We start from the raw sequence: 16,160 nt of genomic DNA on the forward strand, positions 1-16,160 counted from the left end.
AAGTTGTTTAACAAATTATTAAAAGTAAATTCTTATTTAGGTCAACAATTGTAACAGCAAAGACCTTTATTAGGTACTCTACTAATTAAAAATGACTTATAGCCATAGATCATGTTGCTCGACTATGAATAGATGTTACTTTTGAATTACGAGCTTTGTGAATCTTTCCTTTAAATCCCAAAATCGGTACAACCCTTATCTTGACAGTTGTCGTTTGACAACTTGGTTTTCATAACAAAAAATTAGGTGTTTTGTCATGTGAAGCTGTTGTATATTTTTAAATTATAAATAATAAGACTTTATTTGTAGGTTCATAACTTTATTTAGACAATATTCTTATATGTAAACGTTAAAAATGTCTGACGACGAAGTTATACGGTTTGAAATTACTGACTATGATTTGGATAACGAATTCAATCCAAACAGAAATCGAAGAGCTAAGAAAGAACACCAGATATATGGTTCGTAACTAGTTATTAATTAAATGTTTAATTAGGAAACATACATAAACCATAATCAAACCTATCGTAATTCGTATTTCAATAATTGTGACATATTAACAGCAAGTTGATGGTATAAAATGTTATTGCACGTTATATCCGTTAGTTACTTTTTATGTTAGTTTAATTATATTAATTAATTGTTATTTATCATAACAGTACTAATAAAAAAGAAGGATTGTGTAATTAATTTCTCTTTGCTGGTAGGTATATGGGCAAAAGACAGTGATGAGGAAGACAATGAAGATAACATCAGACAGAAGAGTCGGAAGCCAAAAGACTTCTCGGCTCCTATTGGCTTTGTGGCAGGAGGTGTGCAGCAGGCAGGCAAGAAAAAAGAAGAGAAAAAGAAAGGTATCTGTAAAGCATAATAATCTCTATTCTAATGCCAAAGAAACTATCTGTTACATTTTCGCAATGAACCAATATAGATGACGAATTTTGGACAGGTAAAACCACAGGTTCAGCTAGTATATAATATTTTTATTATTTGCTTACAGAATTATTAGAAAAATCAGAAGCATCCACTTCTCGACCCAAATTTGCAGACAGCTCAGATGAGGATGAACCAGCAAATCCAGATGAAAGAGAGACTGCAGGTATCCGTCGAGCGGGGCAAGGCTTACGAGGTGTCAACCTTGGAGGAAGTGTTGGAGCCTGGGAAAAGCATACCAAAGGAATTGGTGCTAAGCTTTTGTTACAGGTAATGTTTAAGTGTGTATATAATACAATTACAATACATTACAATTGATGTAATTTCGGAAGAAGTTTCGATCGGCCTCTGCATAAATTGGTACAGTAGGTGTCATCTACTTCATTGTATTATCAGTTTGAAGCATAAGTGTTGCAAGGCACAGGGGATACAATATCTTCGTTACTAAGTTTGGTAGTGCTTTAGTGATGTTAGGAATAGTTAGTTTGTTGTTAATTTCTTTCTGTATTCAACATTGATTTGTCAAGTCGGATAAAATTTATTTATTTTTCTGAAATCAATGATACTTGGAAATATGTTCACCACACACTAATCTTCCTTAAAGTACTATATTAAATATTGAATTACTATTAACAATATGTGGTGGTAAAATTTTATTCGGTTTTGTAAGTTAGGGTAGTCTTCTTTATGAAAAAAAAAATATAACAGCTGTTTATTTGCAGATGGGTTACCAACCTGGAAGAGGTCTGGGTAAAGATCTGCAGGGTATATCAGCCCCCGTAGAAGCTACTGTGAGAAAAGGAAGGGGGGCTATTGGAGCTTACGGACCTGAGAAGGCAGCTGTAAGAGCTTTTTCGCAACTTGTTTTACTACTTTATACTACTGCATTTCATAATATATTATAAGTATGTTGATTATATTTATATTACTAGCTGTTGTCATAGAGCTATATGTATATGATATTTCTCTCTCAGCAAAAAGCAAAAAAGGAGGAGGAGCGTCGTCAGATAGAGAAAGAAAAAGAGGAAGAAGGTAGCAAGGAGAAGACTGGCAACTGGAAAAAGTCTCACAAGGGTCGCTACTTCTACAGGGATGCGGCAGATGTGATACAAGAGGGTAAACCCACCATGCATACTATTAGCAGGTATTCAATATATTTTTTTTATGTGATAAATGACAAACGAGCACGACGCTCATCTGATGGAAAGTGACTACCAGTGCCTATGGCATCTGCAACACCGGGGTGCTTGCTTGCACAATCGCACTGTTGTGGATTTTCAGACTTCTAGGGTGAAATTTGGAATTTTGACGAGATGTCAAAAGGCATCAAGTTATATTCAGCAGCCGGGATTAATCCAAAAATTCCTCGGAACATTCCCTTTAAAAAAATCGGTAAAAGGTGCAGAGTGCTCCAACATCTCTACACAAAGCTAAAGCATCAAGAGTCGATAACTCGAGGCACTCTACGTTAGAAACAGTCTAATAAAATTAATCTGATACTGGGAGCACCCGCCTACAAATGAGAGCAGTATTCCACGTGAAGCCGTATTTGCCGGCCGACGTGAAATACTGTTTGGCCTTGCTGAGCACATCGAGCTTTTTTGAAGCCAATTTGGGTTTGCCTTCCAATTGACCGCGGAACTGAAGGAAGCTCGAAATATCAACGCCAGGTTTTCCAATACTACTAGTGGCGGTATTGGAAAATACTACAAATGTTGTATTTTTAGCGTTTAACTTGCGTCTCTTTTACGAAGCCGCTTTCAGACACAAGTTTGTACCGGTTTTCTTCGACGTTTTCCCGAGAAATATTAGCACGGCCGGTGCATGCGATGTCAATGATACTGTCGTTTGCATAGCAGAGATGGTTCCTGACTTGCAACAAATCATTGATATGATCAAGAAACAGAGTGGGTGATAGGACGCAGTCTTGTGGAACACCAGTATTGACGATTTTTAAGTCGGAGCATGCACCGTCGACACAACCTTGATGCTCCGTTCTGCCAAAAAGCTGATAATCCAATTGCATAATTTCCCGGGAAGCCCATAAAAAGGAAGCTTCGAAAGAAGCGTTTTGTGCCACACGCGATCATTCGATCCTTATCTATCTATCTTGTTTGGACATAACAAAGGCTATCCTATAGCCTTCGCTATGTCCAAACTGGGTAATAATGCCTCACCCTTGCCTCCGCCCATCTATGAGTAAGATAAACTACAAGATCACCACCTGACCGACCCCGACGGAAATCGTATTGGTTCTCCTCTAGATATCGCAGGAGCTGGCAGTTTATAATGGACCCTATACGCTATAGCCCTATAATTGGTCTGGTCTGAGCGGTTGCCCTTTTAAAGGATCGGATGCACCAAAGCAGTCTTCCAGGAGTTCGGGGCGACACCTAATGCGTGGGATTGCCGGAAAAGATGCGTTAAAGCCGGTGCCAACTCGGGAGCACTTGTCCGTAGCACGATTGGGATGCCATCGAGTCCACTTGACTTATGAATGTCCAAGGAAAGAAGTGCTCTACTAACTGTACTTTGCCGGAATTTAACCTCCGGTGTTGTTGTATCATACCGCGGGATCGTTGTTGATAACTCTCCTCGGTCATCCAAAGTGGAGAACGACAGGAAGAGAAAACCTAAAAGATCAGATTTCTCATTAGAGGTATGCCATACCAAAGATTTACCGTCCCTTTGCAAAGATGGAAAGGAAGACTGACAGAAATTCCCTAACAGCCTTAGCGAGAGACCAGAATGCAATTCCTAAAGGAACGCACACCAGTCTTTTGTGATCATCATTACGCGAGAAATTTAAAGAAATTGGTGTATTAACGACTGCTTCACAATATATTTGTGATAATATAATGTTTATACAAAAGAATTTTAAAAATTATTCCATCAATGCCGATATACATACAATTAATACAAGAAATAAGAATCTTTAGGTCTTGCAGTCTGTTGGATTTGGGATTTTAAATTTTTAATAAGTGGATCCCAGGTGTTAGAAGGTCTCCAACGTCGGGATGTTAAAAATAATTAATATACGCGATTCAAATCCGTTATAGCTAGTTTTATTTCAATGTGTAATCGCGAAAATTTAAGAGTACTCTTTAGAAAGAAACGCCTGGAGTTAGCTCCAGGCGTTTCTAGTCTCGGGTTCCATCATATGGCACTAATTACTGTAAATTGCATATTTACAACAGCATTGTAAATCTTTTTATTTAAAAAGAGCAACTATGCGAGTTTCTTGCCGTTTCTTCTCGCTAGAAGCTGCTTTCCGAAACGGTGGTAGTATTTAATTGTTGACGAATTAAAAACGCTTCATTGTGAAGTTTACTTGAATAAAATTGATTTGATTTGATTTTGCCATTTTTGCCCATGTACTCCGAATTCGCCTTAGCAGTGTTTTTGAAGGGTCTAGAACGAGGGTTATGTTCCTTTCTGAATGTTCTGGTGTTTATATCACGAGGCGCCGATGCGTTAACCCAGTCTTGGTAAAGTTCCCATTTTCGCCATGAGGCCGTTTTACAGAAACGACCAAACCAAGGCTGGCACTTGCCACCAATGGGCACCGCAGAATATGGAATGAAAAGTTCCATACCCTGTAACACCACATCGGCAACAGAGTCAGCAACAACGCACGGATCATCCACCAAAAAACAAACCCGCCCCCTTAAGATGCAAGGAAGGATCGCATCCCATTCCAATCTGCTGACTTTTAGTGCCATACACGCCTTGTGATGATGATGTGAGGTTGCCTTATGATGCCTGCTCCGCCTGCCCCAAACAGTGGCAAGCGCAAAATCTTAGGCTAGGCTAGGCTGGGCTGCCTAGGCATCCCTGTTCATGTGGTGTACGTCCTGAAAATGGATCCTCAGCGAGATTCTCCATTTCAGTCGTTGATGGTACCCTATTGTGGGTAATGAAACCAAATTCAGCATAATTGTTGCAATTATGTTTTGAAGGGGAGAGGGATCGGCGCTTCGAAACTCTCACATACCGGACAAAACGCGGTAGCATAGCTACTTCAATTCAACAAAAATACAATAAAATATTAAAAGAAAAATTACTGTCATTTGTGATGTACGTGGATCTTACTGAAAGTGGTTTGAAATACAGTACCAGCAACGGTGAGTTTCTCTTTCGTGTCGCAGCGACGAGCTGTCTCGCGTGCCGGTGATCGACCTGACGGGGCGCGAGAAGAAGGTGCTGAGCGGCTACCACGCGCTGCGCGCCGCCGCGCCGCGCTACGAGCACGAGCCGCGCCGCGCCTGCACGCGCTTCCAGGCGCCCGAGCTGTCGCACAACCTGCAGCTCATGGTGGACTGCTGCGAGCAGGACATCATCCGCAACGCGCGCGAGCTGCAGCAGGCCGAGGACGAGATCGTGGCGCTGGGCCGCGACCTGGACGAGCACGACGCCCGCCTGCGCGACCAGGACGCCGTCGTCGCGCGCGTGCAGGCCATCCTCGCGCGCGTCGAGCGCCTCAGCCGCCCCGACGCCTCGCTCGAGACCGCCCACGACGTCCTCTCGGACCTGAAGGTACGCAGTCGGCGACGACACTTGGGCCCTCGCCCGTACCTCGCCCCGCCCCACATCACCGCCTCCCCCCACAGGAGTCGTTCCCGCTCGAGTACGAGATGTTCGGGCTCGGGAGCATCGCCGGCAACATCGTGAGCCCGCTGCTCAGCGCGATGCTGGCCAAGTGGGACCCGCTGCAGAGCCCCGAGGAGCCGGTGGCGGCGGTGGCGCGGTGGCGCGCGCTGCTGACGGGCGAGGCGTACGACGCGCTGCTGGGGCAGCTGCTGCTGCCGCCGCTGGCGCGCGCGGCCGAGGCGTGGGAGCCGCGCGCGCCGGCGCGCATGGTGGCGGCGCTGGAGGCGTGGCGCGGCGCGGCGCCGGCGTGGCTGGCGCGCGCGGTGGCGGCGCGCCACGTGGCGCCGCGCCTGCTGGGCGCCGTGCGCGCGTGGGACCCGACGCGCGACACGCTGCCCGTGCACCGCTGGGTGCTGCCGTGGCACGCGCTGGCGGGCGAGGCGCTGGCGGCGGCCGTGTACCCGCTCATCCGCTCGCGGCTGGCGGCGGCGCTGGCGGCGTGGCACCCGGCCGACGCGTCGGCGCGCCCGCTGCTGGCGGCGTGGCGCGACGCGTGGGGGCCGGCGCTGGGGCCGCTGCTGCACCACCACGTGCTGCCCAAGCTGGAGCACTGCCTGCGCGCCGCGCCCGTCGAGCTCGTCGGCCGCGAGAACGGTACGCGCGAGCTCTATTCCGGACAACCCGTGTGTAGGCTTCGGTCGATATAGGTGTCTCACAAGGGTCGATCCCTGAGTCCTTTTTCTTTCTCGGTTATATGGATAACTTCTATCGTAGGAACTACCATGAAACAGTATTTTGTGACGAGCCTGCTATCTACACAGCAGAAAATCCTCAAAAGAGGATTCTTATTCATGCTTTCAATGTTCTTAAACTTAAAGCTTTACTAAGTTTTTAGTTTTAATTTAAATAGGTATACCATATTCAATCATTATTTGTACATGTGTTTCAACGTTCGCACTTATAGCATCCTCATCGACACTCCTACACGTAAGTGTAATACCGAACTCCTAGGAAACTGCTTTTTCACCCTCCATAATCAACTCCCAGGTGGTCCCAATTATGTACCTAGAGGAAGACGAAACTGTACTAAGGTTTTTGATTTTATATGGCATAATCTCCCCGTTACGCCCGTTCAGGGTGAATAATATTACTTAAAATTTGACAATTCTGATTACTATCTCCTAATTTGCTCCTCTAGTCAAGAGTGACCTGTATTTGTAAAAGTCCCTATTTGTTATCTCCTCTTATTTTAATGACATTTCTTCAATTGTTAAAAAATCCGAATACTAGGTTTTGACAACTCGAAGGTAAAGTCAATAACAAGTATCTGGAGACTCTTATTAATACTGTAATATGGTGGTAAGCGAAGAAGTTAAAAAAACGTCATTATTAAGTCATTCAAGCCCCCGTTGACATACCTTTTTAGTTCCAAAAGTTAACCCATTGACGATATTATAGATAGTTAATATATCTTCCAGTCCCTAACTGAAAATCAAATGCTTCATTTGCTAGACTGTCATTTGATCTTAAAAATGAAAAATTGATGCACCCAGCACAGTCTATAACCACATATTAATGTAGATGTGCTAAGCAAGCCGTGACAATAGTTCACGTCGGCTCTTTACCTCAAACTTTATAAGGCACAAATTTGATTCCATATCGCAATTTCAAAGATCTATTTGTCTCGCAGAACTGTTTCAACAAGAGAACTCACTCATTCTTTAGGTCGGCAAATCGTATACAACCCTCCGGTAATGTCGGTACCCATTGGTAGTCCACTTTCCAAGAGGCTGCTTGTTTACGCTTTTATAACTAAAAAAATATTTGATTGCTTAAGAAATACTCAACCTGACCCATTGAAAAAATAGAAGAACAAAAATATGCAACCAATACGAGATCATATATTTTCTAGGTCATATTCGCTGCACCTGCCATTATGATAATCTTAACTTTGTCCCAGGGTTATTTTATTACGTAAACGTATTTCTATTACGCTTCGAGCTATATTTCGTCTTATGTAAAGTTGAAGGCCACAACCTGATTTTAAGACCCCAAATATGACTTGACAAATGAATGGGCTCGTCAATAATGAAGTACCCGTGTGCAGCGGCGTGGCTGTGGTGCGTGCAGTGGCTGGAGCTGCTGGGCGCGCCGACGCTGGGCGCGCTGGCGGCGCGGGCGCTGCTGCCGCGCTGGCTGGGCGCGCTGGCGGCGTGGCTCAACACCGCGCCGCCGCACGCCACCGTGCTCGCCTCCTACTCTGCCTTCCGCGTGAGTGCTCCTCCAGCTGATGTCAGCCATCAGCTGTACATGGAGTATTAGTCATTTGCGGCTTCGCTCGCGTTTTAGGGATTTGTCGTCAATTGACAATTGTTAGGCGCAAAAATATACAATGTGTACACATAATTACAGAAAATGTTTCCGGAAGAAATCCTCAAGGAGCCCGTTGTACGTGACGCGTTCAGAAAAGCCCTGGATATGATGAACCGAAGCACTGATATCGAGTCCCTCGAGCCTCCCCCTCCACCTCGCTTCACCCCCTCTGAGTCTAAGGACACCTCCAAAATTGACATATTGGCATCAGTTGCTCAACAGAAGAGCTTCTCCGAACTCCTAGAATCTAGATGTATTGAAAAGGGGATAACGTTCGTTCCCATCGCGGGGAAACTGAGGGAGGGGAGGCCCCTGTACAAGATCGGGGAGTTGCAGTGTTACGTTATACGTAACGTGATAATGTATTCCAATGATGGTGGCAGGACGTTCGCCCCCATAGGTCTGGACAGGTTGTTGAGTTTAGTGGAAGAGTGAATTGAATAAACTATTAAAACATGCATTAGCTGTTTCATTTATTATTACTATGTATTTATTTATAGCAAAGGAAGGCGGGCAGACGAATGTACACGTAATGGTAAGTTACTAGCCATCGACAAAAAAAAATCAAATACTCTTTATTGTACACCAATAAACACATACTTGTAGTAGTCACGTCAAGAAAAATGCAAAAGAGGCGGCCTTATCGCGAAACAGCGATGTTTTCCAGGTAACCTCAAGGTAAGGGAAAGAAACGGATGTAGAAAGAGGTAGGGGTGTACATACAATATATAAATATAATCATGTCTTTGGAACTAGACGTTATGTCCTTTGTGCCTGTAGTTTTACTGTATCTGTATCTGAAAGGCTTGCATAAAGCCCTATTCAAAACATTTTCAGACGGAATTTTGGATAATTTATTGTGAAGTAAATTTTAACTGTTTGTTGCTTACAACCACTTTAGTATCATTCTTTATAAAAAATCTACCTGTAGTAAAATATAAGAGTTAAATTTGGATTTCACTATAGATTTATTTCAAAGCATGGATAGTTAGGCCGATCAGCAAACATTCCTGATCGCGAATGCGCTTCCAACCTTGGAAACTGACATGCATGGAGTTCACTCATACATTGTCGGAATTGGAATGAATTTAATTTAGAAATCCTCTTGTAAATGTCATTCTTTTGTGGGATTGTGCCCTAAGAAAGAGGTGGGATGCCTCTAAATCCGGCCCTGAATAAGTCTCATTTAAATAAGTCAACCAGCTGATTAGATTAGCCCTAAAATTAATATTTACACCACCACTTTACTGGCGCCGTTCGACCCGCGGCTTAAATGACATCCAAGCAAATACATCTTGCGTTTATAGAATAACGTTACGTTAATGCAGAATATAATTAATAGGACAAGACGCAAGACGCGATATTTTTATTTTTGTGTTTATTTGAAAGAACTCCATATAGGATATACCACAAGCATATTAAAAATTTAAACACTGGAATTTACAGCAAAAAATGCGGTTTCAAAATATCGATTTAAATTTTCGCGCGAAAATGATTCTTTTTTGTGTGACGTCACTGCTGTCTGTCACTAACCCACTGATCGCACTTGTCCTCACTGACTTTCATACTTATATATTACATTTTTTCTCGATCTTTAAGATACTTTTTTGTAAAAATTCGAAACGACTATCGACACTCCGAAAAAAAGTGTTGTTGACATATGTTTTGTGCCAATGTGTTCATCTACTTCAACAAAGTTTTTAAATAAATGGTTTTAGGCTGATCATTCTGGCACATAACTGAGGTAAAAGTGGTTTCAAGCTTAAAAGAGAAATCTGGAGTCTACTTTGACAAAGCCATCTTCTATTTTAATTCGAAAATCGCAATTAATTTTCGTTTCAATGTTCACTTCTTTACAACTATAACCTCAAATAAGTAGTCACAACAGGTGTGATGTCACTGAACGCTAATTAGTGTTTTTGAAATACGTTCCGTTACACGTAACTTTAAGTCGTAATTATTGATAAAAAACAAAATTATATCAAATATAAACCTTGCAGTAGCCCTTCTCTTATGTTTTTTAACATTTTAATAGCAAAATTTTCATAAATATTATAGTTGCATGTTCCCTATTATTTACTTCTATAATTACATAGTATATTTCAATTCAAAGAGGAAAATACTTAAATAAACAACATTAGATCAATTCGAAATAATCTTTATTCATAAACATATTATACAGTAACTAGTTTTAGTTCATATTTGTATATATATATTTAAGCATTTAATGTTGTTAATTCTTATGTTAATAAATCCATGTCAAAATATTCATAAAGGACTACCGAAAAAAGATAATTTTGAATGATGACGAAAAAGTTAAAGGCATTTTGTAAGTAAAATTCCTTACATCGCCAATGCGCCACCGACTGTACATAGTGAATGTACGCTTATCATTCCAATCCGTCACGTCTAATCAATAAAATAAGTATTTTATATTGCCTTGTAACTATTATCACTAGTATAAATCAAACGGAAAAACTTATCTTAACCAATTCAAGTCTGCATTGCGTTTATTTGGGTTTTACGCCGATTATGAGATAATAATCTAAATATTATTCAACGTTTATCTCAGAAAAATCGAGAATTATCCAGATATAACTGGTCTAGGTGAGTAAATCACAATTTACGAGAGATAGGTATAGATAACGATCTTTGTAAACTTATATTACTTTTATGTATCTTACATATATGAAACTTTATGGTGTCATATAATATTTTTAGTTATAATAAAAACATTTTTTTATCAGTAAACATAATAAATTAATTTGAATATGATTATTCTACTGGTAAACAAATACTTTATTAAAATAATTATATGGTACGTATTATTATTGTGCTATATCTACTGTTGTATAATATGTCTTAACATTCAATATGTGTTTATTACTCCGAAATCCCGCTGATACGCCTAATCATCGCTATATATTATAAAAAAGGATTAAATGTAATCTAGTTGAACTAAAAAGTATTTATATAGTCATTTCTACGTCGATAAAATTTCATTTTCTTATAATAGTATCTATAAAAAGATTACTGTATGCAGTTTTCGAATTTTTATTTATATAAATAAATAATAGATAATTTAGGTGCAATTAAAACAAATATATAGATAAACGATATATTTTTATTAAAAAGTTAACATTTTATTAATAGTGTTACATTATATAATTATATTAATAAAAATGCATAACATTAGCTTTTGTTAAATCTCTTGAAGAAATTAACTAAAGTAATAAGTAAAGAGTACTTTATTTTCAGTTCTTCCAGATGTAATCGCGTTGTTAACGCAAATTTGAATTATAATAAGTAGGTACATTGAATTTGAGCACGCAATTTTAATATGTAAACATAATCAAAAAATAATAACTTTTATATAAATGCAATAACATAACAATTCTAGTTTCGAAATGTAGCGTTGAAATGGGTGCTTACCACAATTTTAACATATCAAAATGGCACCTATTTCTAATGCCAAATGAAAACTAAATTCGATCTACTACGTAATAAAGAAATATTTAGTTCAGATATGCAATTTCTACTACAAATAACAACTTAAATACATAAAGATATATCCAATCAATTTATGTTTAAATATATATTAATAATTAATTATTCGATTCAGTTTTTCGAAATAGTGGAGTTAAAATATTCGAGAAAATAAAATAGTGTTACTAGATCCAAAATTAAAAACAAAAAATTAACAAATTATAAGAGTATATAACAATTTAAAATATAACAATATCAAATCAACACTGGTGACTATTTAGGATGAATCCTTATATAGGATAATAATATTATTCGTAAAAAAAACAATTTAGAGTAAGTATTATTAACAAAAATATTTGGCACAATTATGACTTAAAATGGCAAGCATGTTAGTTGTTAGTATTATATAAGGTGGGTACCTATTAATTGTTATAGTTTAATTATAGACTAGTATATTTAATATTTGTACTTTAGTAAATGTAATTACTGGGCTTAATATAATATATTATTTTTATATGCTGATTTTTAGCTTTACTATTTTAATACTTATGAAAAAATATACTGGGTATTGAAATACAGATGTTTAATACTATGTATTATATACATAATGCGTTTCAGTATTGTATTGCTGTTATTTCTTTCGTAGAGAGATTACTACGAATATTCTAATAGAAATATCATGAATACTTTCTGAGTATATTATGTAGGTAGTGCGAATAATAATGTGTAAAATTAATATGTAAGAGTATATTTGATTATTTGTAAGAAGTTTTGGATTTATATATACGGCATAACTATTGTTTTAGCCAGCGTCGTCTTTGAAATGTATATATCAAATTTAGGTAGATTTTATACTACGCTGAAAGTTATAGGCCCTGAAGACTTGGACACCATTGGCCAAACCGAGGGCGAAATTACATAGAGATAAAGAATAATTTATCGGACGAATGACAAGGCAGTAACGGGTCCAGATCAATCCGGTGGCGGCTAGCGTAGCAGATTGGGTCGGCGACACTTTCTCAAGAGGACGCCTAAATTCATCAATAGACGCCATAACTAGAGCCTGTAATCATTGTTGCAAGTTATAATATTATTTTTTTTTGTCTTAAATAATATAAACCGATACATATAGATTTATTTCAATTTATTTTATAACTATATCTTAAGCGTACTGTGTATTCAGATGTTTTAAGTTCTACGTAACTTATGACGTACTTTTGCGAAAAATGTATCATCGATTTCAACATATAACTATGAGTTACACTTTTTAAATTACAATAGCTCTATCCCTACTCAGGCGACATAATGATCACTGAACAGACAAATTGAAAATATTGCATACATTATTAGTTGTATCTAATAATTACAGTATTCTTTTTTTCTGTCCTTAAATGGTCAACTCCACACGACGAAATATTTTACTTTTGACAAACATTATACAACTTAAATTTGTTTTAAAAATTATTAACTACGTAATGCTACATATGAATATAAAAAATAAATTATCTGCTTAGTAGTTTATATGCTGAAACTCTATTACTGTGATTATTGAGCGTATTTATAGGCTGAAAAGGTCTTAGGTCTACAGTTGGCAGCGCGCTCTCAATGTCAAGAGCTCGATCAGTAAAGCATCAGTGTCAATGTCTAAAGGTTATTCAATTTATCATCTGTTTCAACTCTGCCTTTTTTGACAGGAGCTATGGAGTTATACATGTATCAATAACAGCTGGTAATGGTTACTAAACAATAAAAAATAATTACAAAATGTAGGATGTTTTATATAGTTGGCTAATTATGTTTAGAATGCTAATTACATATTTAAAGGAGTTTACAATTATTAACGGGCTATAAATCGCTCACATATGTTTTCTAGATATAGATTCTGATACTAGTACGTATAAGAGAACAAATTATTTAGCTCTGTATATTATTTTTTTCTTATAACTGGGATACGGCTTCCTCCATTACCAACTACACTGCTCTACTGTGGTTAGTTATAGAATTTGGTTTCCGATCTTAAAAAAACAAACGAAACTCTTTGGTGATGCATTTACCTGTTATATCCACCGATGTCCGATTTTTCCAGTTTTTGCAAAATGACAACGAATTTTACCTTGTTTATTGCTCGTCAACAATTTCTCAATGATAGTTGAGTGCTCTATATTTTTATTTTTTACATGCGTAATAAAAACTCTTTTATCATGTCATTTCTATTTCCAAAAATCAAATAATGTGTTGGAAGAAATATAACATAACAGTTCACAAGGACGAATACACAGATTTTGAGAAATACCCAATAATACAAGCCCAAGACCCAATTTGTTTTTACGATTACTTAAATTGTAGAATGGAAAAATGTAAAGAAAAGAAATGCATGAAATGTAAAAATATATTTTTCTAATAGATAAAAGGCCATTACAAAAATAGTCGATATAGTTTTCAAAAACGATAATTTAATATAACATATTTTACATAAAATACGGTATCCGCGTAGGAAGCTTTTTTTAAAACGATTATATCGTTAAGAATATCAGGTAAAACCTAATATATACGGGCAAAGATTCAAAAGAAACTGTCTGTTATATTTTTATAATTGATTTGTATTAATTAGAAAGTTTCCAATTCAATTGTAATTTGTCTTATTTTTAAAGCTACAATCTGTTACAGCTTTAAAAATTTGATCCGATATGTTTCTTATTTGTATTTTAACTAAATACAAAATATTCATCGGTTTTCGGACGTCACAAATTAAAGTTGATGCTAATAGTGCTAATACAACTTTATTTTACATGCAATTGTATTATTCTGAATTAAATCGCATGAAATAACTCTTTACGTTAAACTAGTTATTGTTTAATATTTTAAAGAACGCACTATCGCAGTTTTGCTGTGTGACAGTTTTAGAAAAAAAATGGAAACTTCACATTTAATAAAATCTAATTTAAGGTACTTTGTAAGTTTGTTCTGACCGCCATAATGGCGCTTTGAAATATATTACACGTATTTTTATTTATCACAGTTGACATGTATTTTAATAATTTACTTATAAGATCAATCATTATCTTTAACCAAGCTAAAAAGGCAGGATTTCAATATACTTTAGACAAAAATTACATTCTTTAAAATGCCAATACTAATCGTCATACTTACATAATAATACAAAAAGAAATTACGATACCCAGCTTTAAGTTTTACATGTAAACCCTTTGTATAAATTATAAAAATAAATAACTCTTAATTACCCAGTGAGATTATTTCTCTAATTTTCTAATTGCTCTAACTACAAATGTCATTTTTGTAGAGGTACTACAGTGATAGACGATAATCATTGCCGTCTATTCTTTCACTTTTTCTTTTTCTTTAAGATTTTGTTGATATTTGATAGCTCTACCTATTTGATACAAGTTCGTAATAGCGACAAACACATTAACAGCAAAAAGACTGTAGTTCTTTGGTATAATGACAAGAGAATAACGAGACCAGATGAGACCCGTTGCCGCAAGTGACACAGATTGTGGCAACGACAAAGATTCCACAGGCCGATTCAAGTCACCCAACCCAGCCATCACCAAGCCCTGAAATGATATTATGATGTAACATTCAATTCGCAGACATGAAATGAGAAACATGAATTACATACAATTTCCATGTTTTTTTACATTAACTTTATTGCTTAAATAGCATCAGATAATCTTTTTTATATTAAATTTATTGTATCTTGAATAATCTCTCAAGTCAACTACCATAAGAGGTCTATATAAAATTAGATCCTCTTTTTCATAGCAAAGAAAGACTAAACAAAATATTTTTGTCTCTCTCTGCCATGGTCCTGTAGCATGCCATAGTTTAAATTTCATTTCAGAGATTACTCTTCAGCATTAATCTTAGAAGATTAATATTTAATTTAAGCATATGTTTATATATAAATAATGAAACATTCACATGTAAAATGAAATGAACTTTTTCCATAACCATTGTAAAATATAAAATTATAAATATATGATATATGACGTCATCACAAATTCTTTTGATTAAAATTTTAATTAACATTCTACAAACTTCATTTCTTTTTTTGAAAATCATTGATTCATGCTTATCATATTACTATTAAAATGTTTAAGGATAATGGATGATTACTGCCTTAAAATAAAAGCATTTTTTACGTTTTCTATTTGTTTAGGCTTAATAGAACGGAATAGGGCCACGGTAAAAGGCTGACCTTGAAAATTAAATACTTACCCATTTAAATGCTGGAGCCCAGAAGAAAATAGTTTTTGGACCTATGAGGAAATAATTAAATTAATTTAAAAGTCACTTGCGTAATCGTTCCTGTAATCAATTTAAATAATTAATAATACTTACCAGCTTCATGTTCCCATAGAGGACGCAATTTAGTTGGTACAAATTTATCAGCAACTTTAACAACAGCTCGGTATACGCCTGACATTTTACAATTTTATAAATTATTTTTGTAAAATATAAAATATTTTTTATAATAAAGACTGACTGAACATGACCACTCGAATCGGCCGTGATAAGACCTTGAGCTAAAGTTGACACCCAATGTGATAGTGATAAGACGAACTTGACGTTTATTATTGAAATAATACTTTCCACAGATAACATATAACATAGCCGCGAATGTGAATTGTTCGGCATAATTATATATTTTACTTTTTAGTTACAGTTAAGAGTTACGGTAAGATATAACATATATTGAAATGGCAATAATTGAAATGAGTTTGGTTTTCAGTTTCCATTTTGACTAATTATTTTTA

The 16,160-nt window shown here is 37.0% G+C and overlaps 2 protein-coding genes across 3 annotated transcripts; one reads left to right on the forward strand and one right to left on the reverse strand.

Moving 5' to 3' along the window:
* Positions 1 to 203: 203 nt before the first annotated feature.
* LOC124538708 (septin-interacting protein 1) lies at positions 204 to 8,354 on the forward strand. The gene is made up of 9 exons (XM_047115858.1): positions 204 to 461; positions 708 to 854; positions 1,001 to 1,203; positions 1,656 to 1,775; positions 1,908 to 2,077; positions 5,082 to 5,469; positions 5,544 to 6,177; positions 7,631 to 7,794; positions 7,936 to 8,354. Exons 1-9 carry the CDS (start codon positions 356 to 358, stop codon positions 8,329 to 8,331), a joined length of 2,328 nt encoding a protein of 775 aa, XP_046971814.1. The 5' UTR covers positions 204 to 355; the 3' UTR covers positions 8,332 to 8,354.
* Positions 8,355 to 11,513: 3,159 nt separating this feature from the next.
* Positions 11,514 to 15,981, reverse strand: LOC124538766 (mitochondrial pyruvate carrier 2-like). 2 transcript variants are annotated; one of them, XM_047115950.1, is made up of 3 exons: positions 15,745 to 15,965; positions 15,622 to 15,662; positions 11,514 to 12,445 (listed from the first exon to the last, which is right to left on the reverse strand). In XM_047115950.1, the coding sequence occupies exons 1-3, from the start codon at positions 15,827 to 15,829 to the stop codon at positions 12,221 to 12,223; spliced, it is 351 nt and encodes a 116-aa protein (XP_046971906.1). In that variant the 5' UTR covers positions 15,830 to 15,965; the 3' UTR covers positions 11,514 to 12,220. The 2 variants fall into 2 exon arrangements, with proteins under 2 accessions (XP_046971906.1, XP_046971905.1); XM_047115949.1 differs by lacking the exon at positions 11,514 to 12,445 and adding an exon at positions 13,758 to 14,957 and having other exon boundaries at positions 15,745 to 15,981.
* Between the last annotated feature and the right edge of the window lie 179 nt (positions 15,982 to 16,160).

Source organism: Vanessa cardui, chromosome 21, assembly GCF_905220365.1.
Source record: "Vanessa cardui chromosome 21, ilVanCard2.1, whole genome shotgun sequence".
In the NCBI taxonomy this organism is placed as follows: domain Eukaryota; kingdom Metazoa; phylum Arthropoda; class Insecta; order Lepidoptera; family Nymphalidae; genus Vanessa; species Vanessa cardui.